The 21,859-nt window shown below is 41.8% G+C and overlaps 2 protein-coding genes across 4 annotated transcripts; both read left to right on the top strand.

The window, feature by feature from the left end:
- The first annotated feature begins 721 nt into the window (after window positions 1-721).
- On the top strand, window positions 722-1,524 carry LOC133912680 (uncharacterized). The gene has a single exon (XM_062355536.1). It carries the CDS (start codon window positions 856-858, stop codon window positions 1,321-1,323), a length of 468 nt encoding a protein of 155 aa, XP_062211520.1. The 5' UTR covers window positions 722-855; the 3' UTR covers window positions 1,324-1,524.
- Window positions 1,525-11,649: 10,125 nt separating this feature from the next.
- Window positions 11,650-21,513, top strand: LOC133912679 (E3 ubiquitin-protein ligase BRE1-like 2). 3 transcript variants are annotated; one of them, XM_062355535.1, is made up of 19 exons: window positions 11,650-11,875; window positions 14,100-14,261; window positions 14,349-14,436; window positions 14,530-14,760; window positions 14,865-15,032; window positions 15,437-15,627; window positions 15,765-15,848; window positions 15,938-16,057; window positions 16,135-16,321; window positions 16,424-16,584; window positions 17,436-17,507; window positions 18,226-18,302; window positions 19,081-19,275; window positions 19,577-19,649; window positions 19,719-19,805; window positions 20,275-20,412; window positions 20,628-20,830; window positions 20,921-21,083; window positions 21,213-21,513. In XM_062355535.1, the coding sequence occupies exons 2-19, from the start codon at window positions 14,100-14,102 to the stop codon at window positions 21,342-21,344; spliced, it is 2,532 nt and encodes an 843-aa protein (XP_062211519.1). In that variant the 5' UTR covers window positions 11,650-11,875; the 3' UTR covers window positions 21,345-21,513. The 3 variants fall into 3 exon arrangements, with proteins under 3 accessions (XP_062211519.1, XP_062211516.1, XP_062211518.1); XM_062355532.1 differs by lacking the exon at window positions 11,650-11,875 and adding an exon at window positions 12,165-12,325; XM_062355534.1 differs by lacking the exon at window positions 11,650-11,875 and adding an exon at window positions 12,988-13,050.
- The last annotated feature ends 346 nt before the right edge of the window (window positions 21,514-21,859 follow it).

Raw genomic sequence — 21,859 nt, 5'->3', positions numbered from 1 at the left:
CGATGCTTGTCTAGAAAAGCCAAGGAAAATCTTGTAGTGGACTCCCTGCTGTTCCGGTCAAGAGAGAGACAAGAATGTCGCCTCCACCGTATTGTTCAGTGTTCACTCGACTCATCTGTCAATGTCCAGCTCCAAAAAACCGTGTGCTCGTACATAATCTTCCAAGGGGCCGGACAAGCGATAAGCGTGCCGTTTGCGTTGATACGAAGCAATCTGATCAGGTACTATCATTACTATAAAAAAGAAACGATAAGTGTGCCGTTTGCGTTGATACAAAGCAATTTAACCAATACTATCTTTACTATAAAAAATACGTAGTAATTTCTATTCCGTTCGTATATGTTCTATCTTTGATATTTTTATATCTGCGTTCCACTTCACTCGCCCGCGTGGGCTGACGTCCGGCGTCCGCGCTCCCGTGTACAGTTCGATACAAATCAGTACACCCAAGCCTGTAACTTAACAAAAATGTCCAAAGAAAACCTGTTTATTGCACACCAAAACCTTCAGATTGTTCGTTTAACCGTGCTAGCCAAACATATATTGGTACCAAGTGCAACGACCAGTTAGCAGGTAAATGCACTTTGGAGAAATAATTCCGAAAACAACGAAGGGTGCACGTGTAATGATCTCACCAGTGACCACTGGCCACACCGATAGACACAATCACACAAATATCCTAACTCACAAGGACAGGAGACGCGTGTAGATAAGGCTGTCCGTTCCCCAAGTCAGACGACCAAGGAATAGAAAACCACAGCGAAAGCAAACCGCTCTCTCCGCTCCTCAGCTGGTAGGCAGCTCAAGAGCGCACAGGGAAGAGAGGTGCTCAGCCCGACCGACGACGCCGCCGCCATGAGCGTGGTGGTCCTTGATGGCTCGACGGTGCGCTCCTTCGTGGCGGACGAGGCCGCCTTCGCGCGCAGCGTGGACGCGCGCTTCGCGGCGCTGGACGCCAACGGCGACGGCGTGCTGTCCCGCGCCGAGCTCCGCCGCGCGCTCGAGTCCTTCCGCCTCCTCGACGGCGCCGGGTTCGGGTCCGCCGAGCCCCTCCCGCTCCCCGCCGAGGTCTCCGCGCTCTACGACGCCGTCTTCGAGCAGTTCGACGCCGACCACAGCGGCGCCGTCGACCGCGCCGAGTTCCGCGACGAGATGCGCCGCATCATGCTCGCCGTCGCCGACGGGCTGGGCTCGCAGCCGCTCCAGGTCGCCGTCGACGATGAGGGCGGGAGCTTCCTGCTCGAGGCCGCCGAGCACGAGGCCGCCATGATCGCCGCAAAGGTCGAGGGCGAGCGCAAGGAGGCGGCCGGCGCCAAGGGATGAACTGACGTCGGTCGGCGGGCTCGTGTCCAGTGTTGGCTCTTCGCTGTCCTGTTTCTAGTAGTTGTTGCGGTGCACGTGCCAGTGAGCGTACTGCCCCACGTGTCGCAGGGGTGGCGTTCGTGCTGAGAAAGTACTTGTGAGTTGTGAACGGAATAAAATGGCTTTCCAGTCTACTGTAGTATGCTAATCGTTTTGAAACAATTAACTTGTTCATCGCCTTTTCTTCAGTTAATTTTCCAGTGGTAGCTCTCAGCAAGATGGATTTACATGGCAAAGTGTAGAGTCAGTTGTCTTCGAAAAAAGGATACTAGTTTTGTCCGAGCAAATGACATTGCCGACAATTTGGTTGGACGCGACGCTTCTAGAGGTGGACAGGCTTTGGCCACCGATTGAGTTTGGTACTGCTAATGCAACACCCACCCTATTGCTGCAGATCTTATTGAATCGTCGAAACATGTAGGGGTTTTCTTTTTCAGCAATTTGATATTTCCTTTTTGTGTGATCTGTGAGCTATTTGCATAATTTGAAAGCCGTTTTTTGCAAAGGAAAACTCAATTTGTGACGTTAGTTTAAACGGTGCCCTACCCTCTTCACAAAGTCGTATCTCCCTGTATTCTTTTCCCCCTTTTGCTGCTTTCTGAGAGACGATAGCGTAAAGTAATTCATTTGCTTTTAGATAAAGAAAAGAAGTACGTAAAAGGAAAGAAAACACGTAGCCGGGCCAAGAAACACAAGTAACAAGAGAACCCCTACGTGGGCCACTGTGCCGGCCGATGGAGCACAAGAAAGTACGAAGCGTAACTGGGCCCATGGACCGGCCGCGTGTCTCCGACTATACACACAGTGTGAGCAGAAGCACATCGCGCTCCGCTCCGCTCCGCTTCCTCCTCTCTCGTCGTTGCTTCGACGAGCTGTCAAGGACTCAGGTGGAGGCGTGGAATGCAAGCATCGAACACGAGCTGGTGGAGAACGGGCGCACACAGATGGACTTGGCTCGTGTTGCGGTTGGTAGCTGGGCTAAATTGGTGGTGTGGTGAGCTGGTGTTGAGTTGGTCTGTGGGTTTATTGGGTCGTGATGAAATATAAATTTAGCTTTGTATTGGAGATGAAACATAATAGAATAGAGATTTTGAATCCTCCTTTTCTTCTCCATGGCTTTGCCATGTTCTATCTCTACCTCTCCACTCCATCCATCCATGCTGGACGCCCTCGTGCTTTGGAATCACCACTAGGATCGTGATATTGGTATCAAAGCCACCCTCTGCCTCTCCGTTGCCATCTTCATCCTAGCACCGAAGAAGAGGCCGTCGAAGTTCGAGGAGACGATGACGACCTCCATGGGGAATGTGGATATGCCACTCGACGCTCTCGAAGTGATGTTTCGGTAGATGATGGATGAGTTTCGCGGCTTGCGAGCGAGTCAAGAGCAGTCGAAGGCCGATATGAAGAAGCAGCTGGCAAGGCTACTGCAGACAATGGTGAAATCGTCTGCACGCCTCCAGACGATAGAGTCGCGGCCACTGCCTCCATCGACGACTGCGACTCCCGCTGATGTGGCTCTGTTGAAGGCGGTGCACCCATCTGCATCGACTTCGGAGCGGCCCAATGGGCACTGCGTCGAATCGAGACACCAGGATGATGGCTGTAGAACCCTCGCAGTTCCTCAGCCACTCCCGATCACAGGTGGGTTGAACTCCGCGAATCTCCGTATGGTTGGGTTGCCTGAGGATCGGAGGGGTGTTAGTTCGCGCAATGGTCCTATGCCTAAGTTGGAATTTCCGAATTTTGATGGTGAAAATCCTCGGTTATGGAGAGATAGGTGTGAAATGTGTTTCGAGGTTTTCTCTGTCAATGACAGTCTGAAGACGCGATTCGCGGCTTTGAATTTCATCAGGCTCGCAACATCGTGGTTGCAGACTCTGGAATTGTGTGGGAGGGTGACCAATTGGGATGAATTTTGCTCACGGGTGTTTGATCAGTTTGATAAGGATCAGTATCAGACTTACCTGCGCCAATTGGACACTCTCAAGCAGACATGTACTGTGTCTGAATATTATGAGACATTTGAACAATTAGCTCACCATGTGCTGCCTTATAATAGTTCATATGATGATGTCTATTTCGTCACTAGATTTCTAAGGGGTTTAAGGGAAGAATTATGCTCTGCTATTGCTTTGCACCATCCCAAAGATATGGACAATACTTCTGCTTTCGCTTTGTTACAGGAGGAAATGGAGTCACAGAAGAAGAAGCAGTTGAGCAGAGATTTCTCTAAGTCTAGTAGCTGGGTTTTCTTCACTAATGATAAGAGCAAACCACCCCTTCCCAAGGATGTGGTGCAACGGGCTAATAAATCTGTGGATGAGAAACTAGAGTCCCTGAAAGCCTTTCGCCGATCCAAAGGATTGTGTTTTACTTATGGAATCAAGTGGAGTAAAACTCACAAGTGCCCTGATCAAGTACCTCTACACGTTATTAAGGAGCTCTTGGAGGTTTTTCATATCAGCACAGATGCTGATGAGGATGTGGACCTCTTGGATGAAACCCCTGCTGAGAGTTTTTTTTTTTGTTGGGGAGCAGCCAATGCAACATAAGATGCCTCGTAAGATGATGAGATTCCATGGTTTCATTGGGAAGCAAGAAGTGATGATTTTGGTGGACTCAGGAAGTGTTGGTACTTTTATTACTGAACACTTGGTTACCCGATTGCAGATTCAGTGCCAGCCTGTGCCTGCTAAAAAGTTTTCAGCCGCTAATGGTGGTGTGACACTTTGTTCACACATCATACCCCAATTGCAGTGGTTTATTCAAGGCCATAATTTCTGTTGGGATGTCAAAGTGTTACCTCTCAATTGTTTTGATCTTATTCTTAGCGCAGATTGGTTGGAGGAGCATAGCCCCATGTGGGTTCATTGGAAGCTCAAACAGACATGTTTCACTCATGGTGGGCGCCGCATCCTGCTTCATGGGTTGCCTGATCATACATCTAGCTGTGCTATGGTTGGTGCAAGAAAGCTACACGGGTTACTCAGGCAAGGAGCTCTATCCATTGGTGTTGAGGTCTTTTTAGTTCAATCAGCACCTACGGACATCCGTCAGAATTTTGCATCCTTGCCGGATACTATATAGTGTTTACTCCGGGAGTTTGTGGCCTTATTCACAGAGCCCACGGTGCTGCCTCCTCAGCGTCAGTTTAATCATCACATTCCATTGATTCTTAGCGCCCAACCAGTCAATATGCGTCCATATCGTTATGCTACACATTTGAAATACAAGACTAAAGCTCAGCTGCAAGCAATGCTGGATCAGGGAGTTATCCGGCCCAGTTCAAGCCTCTTTGCTTCTTTAGTCATGTTGGTCAAAAAGACAGAGCCTGGCGCTTTTGTGTGGATTACCATCACCTCAATGCAATCATGGTAAAAAAAAACACCATATGCCTGTTGTTGATGAATTAATTGATGAATTGGTTGGGGCTACTATTTTTTCCAAGTTGGACTTTAGGGCTGGTTTTCATCAGATCAGGATTGCAGTAAAAGATGAATTCAAAGCTGCTTTTCGTACACATAATGGTATTTATGAATTCTTGGTTATGCCCTTTGGATTGACAAACACACCTTCCATCTTTCAAGGTATTACGCATCATATCTTTGCTCCTCTCTTGCGACAATGTGTTTTGGTGTTCATGGATGATATCCTTGTGTATAGCAAGTCTTTGGATGAGCATGTGGTCCATCTCAGACAGGTTTTTGTAATTTTACAAGACCATCACTTCTTAGTCAAATCATCTAAGTGTGTCTTTGCTCGATCTACAATTGAGTACTTGAGCCATCATATATATGAATTTGGTGTTGCTACTGACCCCTCAAAAATCGTTGTAGTAGAAGCTTGGCATGTTCCTTCTTCAGTAAAGCAATTAAGGGGTTTTCTTGGTCTCACCGGTTATTATCGGCGTTTCATTAAACATTATGGCCTCATCAGTCGCCCATTGACCAATTTTCTCAAGAAGGGTACTCCTTTCCAATAGACTCCTCTTACTGAATAGGCCTTTCAGTTCCTGAAGAATTCCCTTGTCAATGCACCTGTGTTGGCAGTCCCAGATTTTACCAAATCCTTTGTGATTGAGACTGATGCTAGTGACTTGGGCATTGGTGTTGTCCTCATGCAGGATGGGCATCCCATCTCATACCTCAGCTAATCCTTGTGTGAGAGGAATCGTGCTGTATCTACATATGAAAAGGAATGCATGGCTATTTCGTTGGCAATTGATAAGTGGCACCCTTATTTGCAGGCCAAGCAGTTCCTCATCAGAACGGATCATCGTAGCCTTCTATTCTTAATTGAACAACAGGCTACTACTCGTTTACAACAGAAAGCAATGCTGAAATTGATGGATTTGGATTACAAAATTTAGTTTAAACAAGGGTGTGCCAATCATGCAGATGATGCATTGTCCAGGCACCCTGATCACTCCAATGTCTCTGCTATTTCTGACTGTACTCCATCATGGATTGAGAAACTTATCTCTGGTTATTCTAATGATCCTAGCTGTCAACAACTGCTGACGGAGTTGAGCCTTTCTTCTCACAATGCCAAAGGGTTTTCTCTGCTCAATGGTCTTATCCATTTCAAAGGTAGCATTTGGGTGGGCAACAACTCTTTAGCTCAGAACCACATCATCCAGGCCCTGCATAATAGTGGCATTGGTGGTCATTCTGGGGTTCAGGCAACCTACATAGGATCAAGGCCCTCTTTGCTTGGCCGAAGCTCAAGGAAACCATCAAGTCCTTTGTAGAATCTTGTTCCATTTATCAATAGGCCAAGGTGGAGCATGTGAAGTTGCCTGGGTTGTTGGAACCTCTTCATGTGCCCTCTAAAGCATGGTCCATTGTCAGCCTTGATTTCATTGAAGGGCTGCCGAAGTCTAACATCTTTGATGTGATATTAGTAGTCATTGATAAATTCACCAAATACGGGCATTTCATTCCAATGGCTCATCCCTATACTGCTCTTCAAGTGGCCCAATTGTATCTCAACCATATCTACAAACTTCACGGTTTTCCTCAAGCTATTGTTTCAGACCGTGACCGAGTATTTACCAGCACCCTAGGGAAAGAATTGTTCAGGCTTTCAGACACACAATTGCTTATGAGTTCATCTTATCACCCTCAAACGAAAGGCCAGACCGAGCGGCTTAATCAGTGCTTGGAGGCGTTTTTGCGCTGTATTGTCCATTCCTGTCCGACACATTGGAGCAAGTGGTTGCCTCTCGCCAAGTTTTGGTATAACACCTCCTACCATTCCTCACTTGGTTGCACCCCATTTGAAGTCTTATGTGGGCATCCTCCTCGACACTCCTCCTCGACACTTTGTCATTGTCAACCCGGAGGATTGTTCTGTGCCAGATCTAGAGGCATGGCTCAAAGAGCGTAATTTGATTACTCGACTGATCTAGCAGCAGCTTCATCGTGCACTGCAAAGGATGAAACCTCAGGCCGATGCTCATCGTAGTGAGCGGGAATTCCAAGTTAGGGATCGTGTCTTTCTCAAATTACAACCTCACGTACAATCCTCGGTGGCATATCGTAGCAATCATAAGCTGTCCTTCAGGTTCTATGGTCCCTACACGATTCTTCAGCGCATTGGATTGGCGGCCTACAAGTTAGATCTTCCCACTTCCAGTCAGATTCACCCGGCAGTGCATGTTTCTCAGCTGAAGAAGCACATTCATCCATCTACACAGATCATTGATGATCTCTCCATAGTTTCTACTTATCCTTCTCGACTTGTGTTTTCAGTGGACGTTCTATAACACGCTGTGATCTCTCGGGGGTCCTCTACGGCTCGTCGTGCCCTCATTCAGTGGAGCGGTGTCCGAAGGGGAGGGAATGTCAGGGACTCAAGCAACGGTGTGGAATCCAGGTATGGAACATGAGATGGTGGAGAACGGGCGCATACTGATGGGCTTGGCTTGTGTTGCGGTTGATAGCTAGGCTGAGTTGGTGGTTTGGTGAGCTGACGTTGAGTTAACCTCCTGGTCCATTAGAGCAACTCCAACAGTTTCCTCATCCCCTTTCCCTATAGCTAAAAGTAGGAAATATAGCAAAAAAAATAATCTCCAGCAGCTTCCTCATCCCCTTCCCTATCATATCCCCTTCCCCATCCTCCTCCTCTCGTTCCCCAAAGGTAGCATACCCTTCTGGTTCCCTATCTCGCGTCCTCGAGCTCCCGCGCATCGTGCTACCTCCCCTGCCTCCCCCATCAGCGGTGCACGGCTCCGCCGCCTACTCGGCAGCTCCACCCCAGCATCCTCCCTCTCCGTACTTCGCGCGACCTTCTGTTCCTCCTCCTCCAGCCCATCGCGCACCCCGCCACCTCCGTCCTCCATATTCAGCGACAACACCGAGGTTGCCAATGTGCCGTAGCTCACCACCCCCAAGCTCTTCGTCAGTGGTAACGTCTCCTCCCCCCTCTGCTCCCCTCCCGCTCCACACTACCCAACTCATTCTCCTCCACACCGTAATTAGAAGATAGCATCAGAGAACGCAATTTCACGGTGTTGAAGGGTCAGCTTTTTTCATTTACACATACATGATTGGTCCATTGATTGGTGAGTTCTTCACAGCTTGCTTGCTTGACATGCCCATCACGCCATGCCCTAACCCTGCAACGAGTAGTATTTCACTTGGCTAGGTCCCAACCTGCCTGGTTGATGCCAAGTATGGTAGGAATTTGCATATCAAATTTGTCAGCTAAGATATTGTAGAATAAAGATGCTGATGGAAAATTAGTAAACTGTTAACTGAAAACCAAACACATGATAAATCCGGTTAGCACAAGCAAGTGCATATATCCTTTGTTCCCCAAGTAAAAAAGTTATAGATTATCACTATGTTAAATTACGATGTCCTATTAAATTGCTTGTGTGTGCTGTGAATTTGTGATATTACCCTGTCCTGTTACATTAGAGATACCGATACTTCGATGTTTTATGCTATCTATGTTTGTATGAGCAGTCCGATGCAGAACTAGATAAGAGAAGGGCAGAAATGCAATCGAGTTGATTGCATTTCTGCATCGATGAATCACAGTTGTTAAACCTGTTGCACTTGGTTATCATCCACATATCAGCAGTTCCTGCGTCGTCAAATCCTCTTGCACTTGTGTGTTTGTCTTGCTTACTTTGTTCATTGTAAAAGTAGCCTTGTTTCATGCTGAGCCCGTGCAGTTCGTCCCTAATTTGACACTAGAATTCTTCAATTGCTGAATGCAGTAAATTTGTAGCTTGTGAAGAATGGAAAATAGGGAGAACTATTTTGTGAACTTGATGAATGAGAGCAACAATGTTGATGACCTTGAACTGTGTACTCCAATTGGGGAGCAAGAGTTCCCGATTGACAATGCATCTTCCCCTGTCAGAAAGAGTCAAAAAAGATCATCCAATTACAGTGAGAAGGAGATGAGGCGTTGGTGTTGGCATGGCAAAATATTAGTCTAGATGCAGTCCATGGCAACGAGCAATCTTGTACAACTTATTAGAAGAGAATTCATGCTTACTTCCACGAGCACAAGGAGTGTGAGTCTGACCGTAATGTAAGTTCTCTCATCCATCGTTGGTCTTCCATTCAAGAATGCATTAACAAGTTCGTTGGATGCTATGAGCAAATTGATCGTAGGAGACAAAGCGGGGTGACATTGCAAGATAAGGTTAGTCCATACCTCTGTATTTTGCTTGTAAATTTTTATATCCGGTAAATTTATATGTTGGCAATATGTTTAACAAAATTTATTCACTTATACAGATTGTGCAGGCATGTGCTTTGTACAAGGGAAAAGACAAGCAACATAGGTCCTTCCAGATGCTGCATTGTTGGAATTTGTTGAAGCACAATGAAAAGTGGATTAGTAGGGCATCTGAGATGAATGCAAAGAAACAAAAGGCATTTGAAAAGTCATCTCCTGGTACATCTTCTCCTAGTAACAACTCAAATAGCTGTGAAGGCCATTATGATGCACTAGATCTTGAGAATGAGACTGTGACTATGAGAAGACCAACTGGCAGGAAAGCTGAGAAAGAAAAATTACGGCGAGGTGGTGATAACTTGTACAAGGAAGCTCTAGATAATTTGTGGGCAAAGAAGGAAGAGGCAGAGACCGTGAAAGAGAAGAAAAAAAAAAGAGCGCTATGAATGAGCATATGCGCTAGAACAAGAGAGGTTGGCAATTGAGGGGAGAGCCTATGAACTTGACAAAGAGAAGGTTGCAATTGAGGCAAAAAAAAGCTTGAGGTAAAAAGCCAAGCGATAGAACTCAAGAAAATTAAGGAGGAAGAGAGAATTATGTTTATGGATCTTAGTGGCATGACCGAGGCACAAAAACAATACTACATGAGCCTGCATAATGAGATCTTGACTTGACGAGCCTGTACCTCTAGTTGAGTAGTTGTTGTAATCTAATATTTTGCGAACTATTATGTTTGACATTTATCTACTAGCTTATGTGAAAGTGGAAGGAACACTTGTTGTAATGTTTGTTATATTTTGTAAACTATTATGTGTGGCACTCATATATTAGCTTTTCTGAAACCAACAGAAACAATCATATTAAGGATAGTTCCCATTATTACATATGCGGCATACAAGATCTTGACTACATCCCACCATGATATTGCCACAAGTGCTCGACTAAATCATCTTGTAGCTGACAGTGAGTCTGTTTGTTTCCAATACTATGATGAATTTGAATAAACTCTTCCTGTTCAGGAGTAGGAGCATGGGAGGGCCTGACAGTGTCTCCCACAGCTTCGTACTAGAAGTCTTCAGCATCATCTCGCTCATCTTCAATTATCATGTTGTGCATGATGACACAAGCGGTCATGATTTCCTACAGTGTGTCCTTATCCTAAAATCTAGCTAGTCCACGAATAATGACGAAACGAGATCGGAGAACTCCAAAGGCTCGTTCAACATCCTTTCTAGCCACCTCTTGAGCCTGTGTGAACATTTTTTGCTTTTTCCCTCGTGGAGATTGTATCGTCTTCACTAATGTGGTCCATAGCGAATATATACCATCTGCAAGGTAATACCCCATTATATAATTATGATCATTGATGGTATAATTTACTTGTGGAACTTGCCCTTCAGCAAGTCTGGCAAAGACTGGGGAGCGTTGAAGAACATTTATACCATTGTGAGACCCTGGTAGACCAAATGAGGCATGCCAAATCCAAAGATCGTGTGAAACAACAGCTTCCAGAATGATTGTGGGCTCATGCACATGGCCACTGTACTGACCGTGCCATGCCGCAGGATAATTTTTTCACTTCCAATGCATGCAATCTATGGACCCTAGCATTCCTGAAAAATCTTTTGCCTCCCTAATTGCAAGTAACCTAGCAGTATCATTCTTATTTGGTTGTCTCAAATATTCATCTCCAAAAACTTCAACAATAGCTTTCACAAACCTTCTGAGACTCTCTATGACAGTGTTTTCTCTAATACGAACATAATCATCAGTAGCATCCGCTGGTACTCCATAAGCTATCATTCTAAATACTGTGGTAATCTTCTGCATAGAAGATAGTCCAAGATATCCAACAACATTTCGTTTCTGAACAAAATAGTAATCATGGGCTTCTACATCATTCACTATGCGCAAAAATAAATAACGCGACATTCTAAACCCGTGCAGAAAAGAAGAATAATTTATAAATAAGAGATCATCAACAAAGGTGAAGAAAACATATGACCTAATTGTAAACCTGCGCTTAAAGACAGTTGGACCGTAGGTAGGAGTATCTGAAAAGTAGTCGTTGTGTAGTCTCGAATGCCCTGCTTCCCTATTGCGATGAACTTCTTGACGGTCAGGCACAGAACCGCCATGGCGTGGGGCATTCAAAAGTTTATATTGATTGTGTGTTGTGCGTGCGACAGCAATAATGAGTTCGTCATCGTCATCATCAGACGACGACTCCAAAGTATGTTGCATGAGGAAGCTACGACGACTCATTACGGTGTGGTGAAGAAGAGACACCAAGAACAGGCAATATATAGAAGTTCAAAATATAGCTGTTGGAAAAGGAGTCGTTTGAAATGTAGCCGTTAGACAAATAGTTGTTTGAATTATAGCCATTTGAATTTTTGCTATTTGAATTATAAATATTGTATACAAATGAAATAGAGGATTCTGAAAAATAGAAGATGAGTTTTAGAAAATTTGCTAAAGACTGGAGAGATATATGATTTGAATCTGTTTAGACATTCCCTATATAGAGATATAGAATGCTGCTGGAGTCGTGGTGAAATATAAACCCAACCTTGTAACAATCGGAGATTTAATAGAATAGAACAGCCAGACAAGGCAACCCGGCACGATCAGCTCCCCGCACACTGCCCTCCTCCTCTGCCGCCTCCTTTGCAGCGCGGCGCCCGCGGAGGAGCTCCACTCTCGCAGTCGCCCTCACCGTCGACTCACTCCTCCTCGTAACCCTGCTACTGGTGTTTGGTTGGCGTGGATTGGTTGATTCATCTGGACTTGGGATTGAATTCTTGTGTTGGTAAGGAACCCTAACTTGCTTGGGTGTAATTTCCTCAGGTTGTGTTTTTTTTTTTTTCTGGAGCCGTGAGCAATCGAACCCTAATATCTCCTGCTCTCCATATGTTCGTAGCGGATTGCTTTGCTGCATGTTATAGTACCAATCCAATGATCCATCCATCCATGGTTCTGGTTATGTCTGATTAGGAGCCAATGAATACGAAGCCAAGTTGTGGGTTCTGCTTATTTTCCAAAAACCCTATGTTGTGTTCGTTCAATTGATTGACTGATCGATTGATCTTTCGAGACAGGAATTGAGCCTTGGAAGTAGCTTGGTTGCTTTGTTGCGTCTTGGCTACGGTGATTTTCTTTTATTATGGAATCCAGTGGTTTTGAAGATTCTGTAACAGAAGCTGGACTGGATATTGACACTAAAATATGTGATTTAACATCCCCTGTGCAAAATTCTCAGGTTAAATTTCATGTAGGAGCTGAGCTGTAGCATACTTACAATCTTAGCTATGATTGGGGATGGAAATAGGCTCTGGACAAAATGCTAGTTGTTCTAAATTAATGTAGCTGAATAGGCGACTATGCTTTATAATGAGGGGTGCTTTATTTATTGGCTTGTTTCATTACCATGACATCCGTTTATTTACGAGGAAAGTTAGTTTCAACTACTTCCATCGATTAAAGGTCTTTACCCCCTTTTTTTTTCTCAAAAATCACTAGGGGTTTTACATTAGAGGTGAATAAAAATTAATGCCATTGAGTTCCAAATAATTAATCCTGAACTTCCACAGTACCCAGCAATACTATGACTCCTCATGAAATAACATAGAGAGTGTGCATTTTATTTTACCACTTGACACTTCTGGACATCTGAAGGCTCAGATCACTGAACATTATGTGAAAAGTGGACTTGATAGAAAGTTCTACTTATATTGTTTTAAAGTTGCCATTAGTGAAATTGGAAGTTGCAGAATTGGGTACAGGATGCTAGAGTGCAATTTTTCTCCCCTCCCTTCTTTTCTTATTTTTTACCTTTTATGATTAGAAGTTTGAGGTATTGTTGGAACATACCATTTTTGTTGGAATTTGATCGGGTTCTCATACGGATTTTTCCTATGTAGCCCTTTGGACTGTGGAATGGGCTTGAATATCCCTATAGGAATCCTTCCTTTCCTCCAATTTTTGGTATTCACTATTTCTGATACTGGAAGTTAATAAAATGCCGCTCAAGATAATAATAAACATCGAAATTAACTAATGATCTGGGAAGTACCTGATCTGATCGGTGCATCATGCTGAACTCCTACTCGTAATTGGTAATTTTAAACCATTCTTTAGTACATATTGATCTACGTGTAGTCAGTACTTTAGTAGAGAAGACCGAGGAGTTTGTGATTGGTGCGTGTAAGATCTGAGCTGGAAGCCTTTTGTAGCAAAATATGGCAATGCCCCTGAAATTGGGCTATGGTCTTGTTTAGAACCAAAGTTTGGCAACACCCGGGAAAATTTGGCAACGTCAATCTACAGTACACAAGCTGTGTGAGATGCTCATGTCTTGGCTTGGTTGCATGCAAGGCTAGTGCTGGGATGTCACCTCCTGGTTGGCTGCTTTAAGTGTGTCACTTTATGATTATCAAGCTTCAAATGACTATATCTTCTAAACCATGTATCTGATTTGTAATGATGCAATGTGTTTAAAGTTTGAACTGTTGTATTCCTTACAATTAAATCAATAAATCAAGACCCATGTTGGCTATGTTTTGATGGTAAAAAAATACATGTGGGCCCATGTGTCATACTCACAGTTTTGGCAAACTTTGGCATGGGTGCAATCCAAACACCATTTGATTCTCCATGTTTGGCCATTGCCCACGAATTGGTATGGCAACAAGCTAACAATCCAAACATCATTTTCTTGCCCATGTTTTGGCATTGCCTGGGTTTTGACATTGCCAATTGGTTCACCAGCGTCAAAAAGCAAACAGACCCTAAAAAACAATGCTACACTATTGTAGAACTTGAATTTCAGTTATAATTTGTTTAGAAAAAAATTGCAAGCTAACCATAACAACCGAGTACCTGATCTTATTAAATTACTAATGTAAATGTGAAAGTTTAGTTGGGGGATTTTTATATGATCCTTTAGGTGGCCTCTAAAGTTTCCCTTGTTGCTGTTGTAGGACCTGACTTTTTGCATTCTCATTATTTATTTATTTATTATATTATGTTTACAGATGGATGCTGCAGCTCTTCAATATGAAAACCAAAAGTTGGTGCAACAATTGGAGGCACAGAAGTCTGAAATGCATGCATTGGAGGGCAAGTTCAAGGAGCTAAGGGACGAGCAATGTTCTTATGACAGAACTCTAATTTCTCTGAATAAAATGTGGAATCAGGTTCTTTCCTGTGGATTTGATATAAGCATTGTTATATGGATCTTTTCCAGTCAGACATGTTTCTCATTACGCCTCTGTAAATTATAGCTGATTGATGATTTAGTCCTGCTTGGGGTACGGGCTGGTGGGGATTTGGACAATTTGCAAGCGCTTGACCATGAAGAGTTATCAGAAGGTTGCAGCATATTTGTTTAATATTGCTTCACAAGGTCCATTTTTGTTTCACTAGAGATGTTCTTTAGCTGATTGTGTGCTCATTATTCCTCAGAATCTTTTGAGTCCTGTCCTTCTGAGGAGATATTTCTCTTCAGGCTCTTGAAGTCCAGCAATCTCAAAAATAATAATGACAGTAGCTTGTTGGAATCTGTTGAAGAAGCTCTTGCTTTTCGCCGTTCAGCAACTGTTACTCTGATGAAGTCCCTGCAAGAGGCTATTGCTTCACAGCAGGCTAGAAGTGATTTTTTATCTTTAGCTTTAAATGGACAAAAGTCAAATGAAGGTAAAGAAAAAATGGGAATCTTGTATGTTTTCCTTCTTTATTTACTCTGCACCTGAATTATTTACCGATTACCCATTTTCTTAAATTGTATTTGTTCTATTTAGATGTTATTGTTGCCCTTCAAAACCATAATGATCACTTGAAAGAGGTGGTTGACAACGTCAGTCAAGCTATTTCTATTATCAATGAAAAGCACAAAAGGTATCTGGATGAGATTGAGGCTTTTAAAAACAACCATTCGAGAGAGCTACAGGAAATTAAGCACCTGTCAGGTATTAAAACTGTCCTTCCATCCTTCCCCAATTTTGCTGTATATGCATTTAAGATGTGCCATCCACAGTTCTTGACCTCTTCATCTTGTGTACATGTGCTATATGTGAATGCATGTGGCTAAATTGGAACATACCATATCATTTTTTATGGTCTGTAATTAAAAGTTGCCCTAATGTGTGAAATAAATCCTTGTTTTGCGATAGACCTTATGTCACGCTTTGCATGTTTATTTCGGAATCTGGCATTCGGTTTGTACTAATATTCAGTTGCGCATGAATTGGCACAAAATAAATGCACACCAAATTACTAAGTCTGGATAGCGGAGTTATAGCTACCAAAGTTTGGCTAACCTGGTCTATAAATCGGATCAACCAATAACACATGTGCATACATTGGATTGCAGGTGAGCTAGAGGAAAACATAGCAGAACTTGAGGAAAGTCGGCGGAAGTTGGTTGTGCTCCAGTTGCAGAGGCATGGTTCGCTAATGGATGCATCTGCTGCAAATGCTGTGAATGGTGGTGTTTCTACTGATAAATCTCCAGACAAAAGTATGAGCTGGCAAGACCTTAAAGATGCTGTTGATGAGGCTAAGGTACCTGTGAACTGTAACCAGACCAATCTGCAATTTTCTTGACATGGATGCTCTTTCAAAATCCCATCTTCTCATTTTTTTTTTATCTTATAGTTGTCTGTTTGATCTTTACCGCTAATTTGCCCAATTGAGGGCAGACTCTCGCAGGAAACCGTCTATTTGAACTGCATGAGACTCAAGAGGATAATCTAATACTATCCAAGGAGCTAGGAGATCTTGAGGTTGGTACCTTCGTTTGTAGTGGAGCTGATGTTTTTGTACATTTCAAGTTAGATCCTGGTTTTCTTATTTCTTCGTGCTATGTATGCAGGGACAATTGAAAGATGAGAACTATGTTTTTGTATCTAAACCATATGCAATTCTTAATGATCAATTACAGCATCTGAATGCTGAGATAGAGCGTTATAGGGGTTTAGTTGAAGTATTACAGGTATGATGTTTGTCCTCTGTTTTACTGCCTTGGACTGTATTGTTTCTTTTATCAGCCTTTTCTTTCTCTGAATTTAGAATGACAAGGACCAGCTCATGCAAAAGGAGAAAGAAATTTGTGCAAAAGCAGACTCAGTCGACAACATTAAACAAACCATTACCACTTATGAGACCAAAATTGAAGAATTGGAACATCAAATTCAGATATTCATCGCTGAAAAGAATGATCTTGAGATCAAGGTTGAGGAAACCTTGCAAGATTCAGGTAGAGGGGACCTGGCACATCAGTAGCTTGTTTAGTAGGAGATATGTGGTTCATCTCTACCTGCAGAATGTAATATACCTTGTTCTTGTTTTCCCTGTTTAGGTAAAAAAGACTTCAAGGATGAGATTCATGTTATGGCTGCAGCACTCTCCAAAGAGATGGAAATGATGGAGAATCAGTTGAGTAGGTCAAAGGACGCAGCTTCTGAAGCAATTGCATTACGCGAGGAAGCCAATTCTTTAAGATCCTTGGTAGCTAAGAAGGTCTGTCTTCGATCTGATTAACCATTCCTCTTGCATTTGCATTACCCTTATTCTGCATGTCGAGTTGTTTTATTAAGTTCTTTGTCATACTTGTGGATGTTGTTTTAAAACTTACCCTGTTGAAAGTTAGCTTCGCACGCACTAATGAAAAATATTCATACATATTTCTTCCATGCAATTCGTTTTTCCTTAATTTTAAAGGGATGGGTGGTTCCCAACCCTGCCACACTGGTGGCCTAACCCGGGTGGTGGTGTTCCAGCCCAACCCACGTCACCACTGAAAACACATCTCTATTCTTATTATCGTATCCCGTCCTGCAGTTCATGGTCTTGGATTTCCCCTGGTTTCCCCTTAAGATATATTTTCCTCATTCATCTATCTGACATATATAACAAATCCAAGTAGCAATCCCTTAATTTGTTCATTATTGTGGATTTTCCATATAACTGGCTGATTTCAGAAGATGATCAACTGGGTTCAAAGCTGTATTTTCAGATTAGAATTGGCATCAGTATATGCTTTGTTAGACCACATTGATTACATTTAAAGCAGATGAACATAATATTCTTATCATAGGATATCTTCTGAGCATCAAACGCTGTTTGTAAATAACGCGTCTGGGATTGAAATCATTTAGTTCACTGGATTATGAATGTCATACTGTTCTTGCCAAAGCAGAATTATTCGTGAGACCACGCATACGTTGATGCCATCATGCACAGTAAAAAAATATTTCTGTAGAGTTTATAATAGGAATTAGACTCCTTTAGGTTGTGGTCCTCTTCTGCAGAATCGTGAATGGCTGGCAAAATGTCTAGTACATCTGATGAAAACATGCTGAAATTTTCAGATTGATGAACAAAAGGAGCTATCTGATGAATACAACTTACAAGTCATTGAAATCAAGTCCCTCAAAGCATTGGTATGCTATCCTGAAAACTTCTGTTTCCTCTAAGGTGGTGTTGAGAGCCTGAGAAGTTGATACATATATTTTGCATCCCCTGAGAAAGTCAGTGGACTTCATTGTTGTATCGGTTGGTTGTCAAACTTGTATCAAAGATATACCACTAGCAACTATATCAAATTTTGTGGTAGTGAGGATAGACAACATTATAATGCTGAAGAGCTTGATTGATTAGCATAGTATTTTGGTGATAGCCTTGATTTCTAGTTTCTGAAAATATACTGAATATATTATGGATTAACATAGTACATAGTCTTCGTTTTAAAAAAAACATAGTATATAGTCTTTGAAGCATCAAAATATGTTCAGCTTGCAGTTAGCTAGCTAAGATTGTTCTTTCCCAATGGCCCACATGGCCATATGCCCATATTCAAGTATTTCATTTGTATCCAAAGTAAAATTACACACGAGCTCTGTATTTTGCAATGATCATAGAGACTAATAGCATACCAATACGTTTATGCTTAGGAAGTAAGGGTGCAACCATCTATTTACTGTTGGATAGCTTGGTCTTGAATTATATTCCTTTTCTATTTTAAGAAACTAGAGTGTAATTTGCATTCACGTAATGCAAATTTCGAGCTCCAATTATGGGTGATTTGAAGTTGCAAGTGGAGATGCAACTAATAGAGGTTGCAGGTTTTTCATCCATATTTTCTCAATGAAATTTTAACAGGTTGAGGAGTTGGAGCAGGAAAAACAGGAGTTGCAATTTATTGCAGATATGTACGCGAAAGAATGTTCTGAGTCAAGGTATAACTTGATTGTTATTTTTTTACATCAATTTCGGATGTTTAAAAGATGTGATATTTCTAGAATGGTTAGTAATTGCATTGCTGTATTATTCTCATAATCATATTCTTTTTTAAGATTCTGTTCTAATCTTTTCTTCTGATTATCTGCTGGAGCTTCTGTTCTCACATTTAGGCGATGTCCATCTGCCTTAAAATTAGATCTACCAAATGTCAGGATTAAATAGTATATTAAAAAGTTGGTATGTGATTACTTTATGGTTTTTAGATTTAATTCTTCAAAGTAATATTTTCTGAAATAAATAGTTACTGTAGATCTATATTTACTCTTATTCGCAAATAAATTTTATTTGTGCATCTATTGATTTTAGCTATCTGGTTTGTTATCTATTTATGACCTGGTCAAACATCTATCAAATTGTTGAGGAAATGTGGTGACTGTTGATTTGGCTTGCAATCAGGTGAGCTAATTGACAAGGGCCTCTAAATGTCGTTGGTAACTGCAGAAAGAAAAATATAGTTCAGAAGATTTGAAATGCAAACATATTCATAAATAAAAGGGTTCAGGCATGCTACATGCATCTTTAGTTACAATCTGTTTGAACCTTTCCCTCCGCTACATTTTTTCCACTTCCACTTCTGGGATGAACAGTGGATGATTGAGAAAGTGTATGTACAGTGCAAGATTACATGCATGTGTACCGTAGTCTTTGACATGCACATATACTTCATTTCATTCATTATATCGTATCCTTCTCACTCCACCATTGTGCATCTAGGACAATTGCAGAGATTGAAGAATCAGAAAACCGAGCTCGTAGTCAGGCTGAATATTTGAGAAATAGTCTAGAGGAGCATAGCCTTGAGCTTCGAGTAAAAGCAGCAAATGAAGCTGAAGCTGCATGCCAGCAAAGGCTTTCAATTGCTGAAGCAGAACTAGAAGAGTTAAGGGCCAAAGTAGATGCATCTGAAAGGTTGGTTATCTGCTCTTGGGGACAATTGATATGTCTACAAGCTAGAACAATCGATGCTTGTTCATTCTTATAATTCACTTTATCTCAAAAATCGTCATGCTTTTATAAAGTTGTATGTAATATCCAGTTTAGTGTTGTATAGTCTATATGAGCAATTTTGCTTATATTTGCTCAATGCACTTGTGACGTAAAGTGGCAGGCATTATATGTTATATTTGTGAACCAGTGAATATTAGATTATTTAATGAGAATTCGATCTTATATGTCTAAGCCACACTACCTGTATGGCCTGTTTTGTCAGAGATGTTCTGAAACTCAAGGAAGCAATAAGAATTAAAGAGACTGAAGGAGATGCCTATATTTCTGAAATCGAGGTTAGCTCAATTTTTTTTATCAGTAGTTTTTGTTCGTATGTGTGAAACCATATGATATTTGCATTACAGACAATTGGTCAAGCATATGAAGATATGCAAACACAAAACCAGCATCTTCTTCAACAGCTTGCTGATAGAGATGACTTTAACATAAAGGTATTTATTAGTTTCCCTTTTTATCTTTTTTATGACAAGACTGCAAACCCATAATGTACTGTAGTGGCTTGACTTACCTGTATCATAGAAGTAGAAGATAGATGCCAGGAGTATTTGATGCTAATGTTCATATATGACACTGCCTGCTTTGTAAAATTTTGAAAGCTTGTAGATTTGCAGGCAAACTTGGTATCTCTACCTTTTTTTAGCACACCAGATAGGCACATCAACCAGATTTTGATGTGCAATGTAGTGTGAAGTGCAGATATGCATGAAAGGATCTAGATGAGAATATCATTTTCTAGTTTTGTGGGTTTTATGATCTATTAGCCACTTGTTGCTGGAAGTTATAACTTGTAGCATGTTAACCAAGTTTATAAAACTGCATTTGCAGTTTTGCATTGCCAAAACCTAAGCAGCTTTGGTTTTCTTATTTGTTCCTATCAGTAACTCGATTGTCATCTAACAGCTGGTATCAGATAGTGTGAAGATGAAACAAGCTTCTAGTTCCCTTGTCTCTGAAAAGCTTATGTTACAGAAGCAACTCCGGCAAGTTAACACTTCACTGGAGTCATCTAAACTAAAACTTGCCCGTGGTGAAGAGCAGGTAGTCTTCTCCTTTTGTTGTAATTATTTTTATACAGTATAATTTATTTATAATTTGCAGTCACTGAAATTAACTATGTACCAACAAATTCCTAGAAAATCTTGGGATGGCAAACATCATTTAAAAAAAAATAACTTGAATAAAGTATTTTATTTTAGTGTTTACACATGGAAGTTAGTCAGTTTTGAATTGGCTTACTTGAACGTTTTTTACAGATGAAGACTTGCGTGGTGCAAGCTATAAAAACATCAGCAGAAAACAGGAATCTTACAATTAACCTGGAAAGGACTGCGCTGGAGGTATCCAACTCAGAGAAGGAGCTCAAGTGGCTTCGGTCCTCTGTTGGATCCTCCGAGAAAGAATATGAGCAAACTCAGCAAAAGATAGCTGAGCTGAGAATGTTGCTAGAGAAAGAAAGGTTAGGCTCTATTTTAACTTTCTGTTCCAAGTTGGTCTTGCTATGCTGCTGGCCTGCCACCAGTTGCTCATTACATTTTTGATATTCCAGAAGCGATAGGAGGAAGCTTGAGGAACAATATGAAGAGGTGAAAAAGGAAGTCATGGAGCTGACCTCTGAGACTGAAGAGACTACTATACAGAAGCTCCAAGATGAAATAAAAGAATGCAAGGCTATTCTCAAGTGTGGTGTCTGCTTTGACCGGCCTAAAGAGGTAATGTATAATTTATTGTACATCTTGTGTTTGAATGACCTGTTTCTTTGTTAATCTCTTGGGTGTTGCATCACCAGTTTCATTACCTACGCTAATGAGTGTCCTATTTATTCACTTGGTCATTCACAGGTTGTGATTACCAAATGTTTCCACCTATTCTGCTCGCCATGTATCCAGAGGAACCTTGAGATTCGCCACCGAAAATGTCCTGGCTGTGGCACCCCATTTGGACAAAATGACGTGAGGGAGGTCAAGATATGAAACCTCTTCAAAGTGGCAAAACTGACTTGGTGTTTGAACGGCATTGACCTGCATATGCTTCTCCCTTTGTGAATATCTTCCTGTTCTCTTGGCGAAATATTTAGATCTAACAACCATTCTTTACCAAAAAAAAAAAAGGAATTGGAAGAAATGGAGTTCCTGAACTTAATTGCTGTCGTGTATGCTTTGTATCATTGTATGCATTCCCTTGGGTGGTTTTTGCTTTGGCCTTAATGGTCTGCTTCCAGGAAGTGTTATATCTTCTAGGAGTTAAATATGATCTAATTCCAGGTCCTGCCTACCAGCCAAATAAGGTACGCAAGTAGTTCCCTTTAGATAAGTCTTTTATGTTGCTCTCTTTTCCTGTATTTGGCAAGCTATGGGCCTGTTTTAGTTGTGGCTAAACGGTACGTTGGCATGACAAAATTGAGTTATGCAAATTGGTTGTCTATGAGTCTGTTTGGCACTACTTTAAATCCTAGATCTATATTAGATCTGGAGTTTGTATAATAAAA

The sequence above is a fragment of the Phragmites australis genome, chromosome 3 (genome assembly GCF_958298935.1).
Source record: "Phragmites australis chromosome 3, lpPhrAust1.1, whole genome shotgun sequence".
Classification (NCBI taxonomy): domain Eukaryota; kingdom Viridiplantae; phylum Streptophyta; class Magnoliopsida; order Poales; family Poaceae; genus Phragmites; species Phragmites australis.
This window is presented reverse-complemented; position numbering and strand designations above follow the sequence as displayed.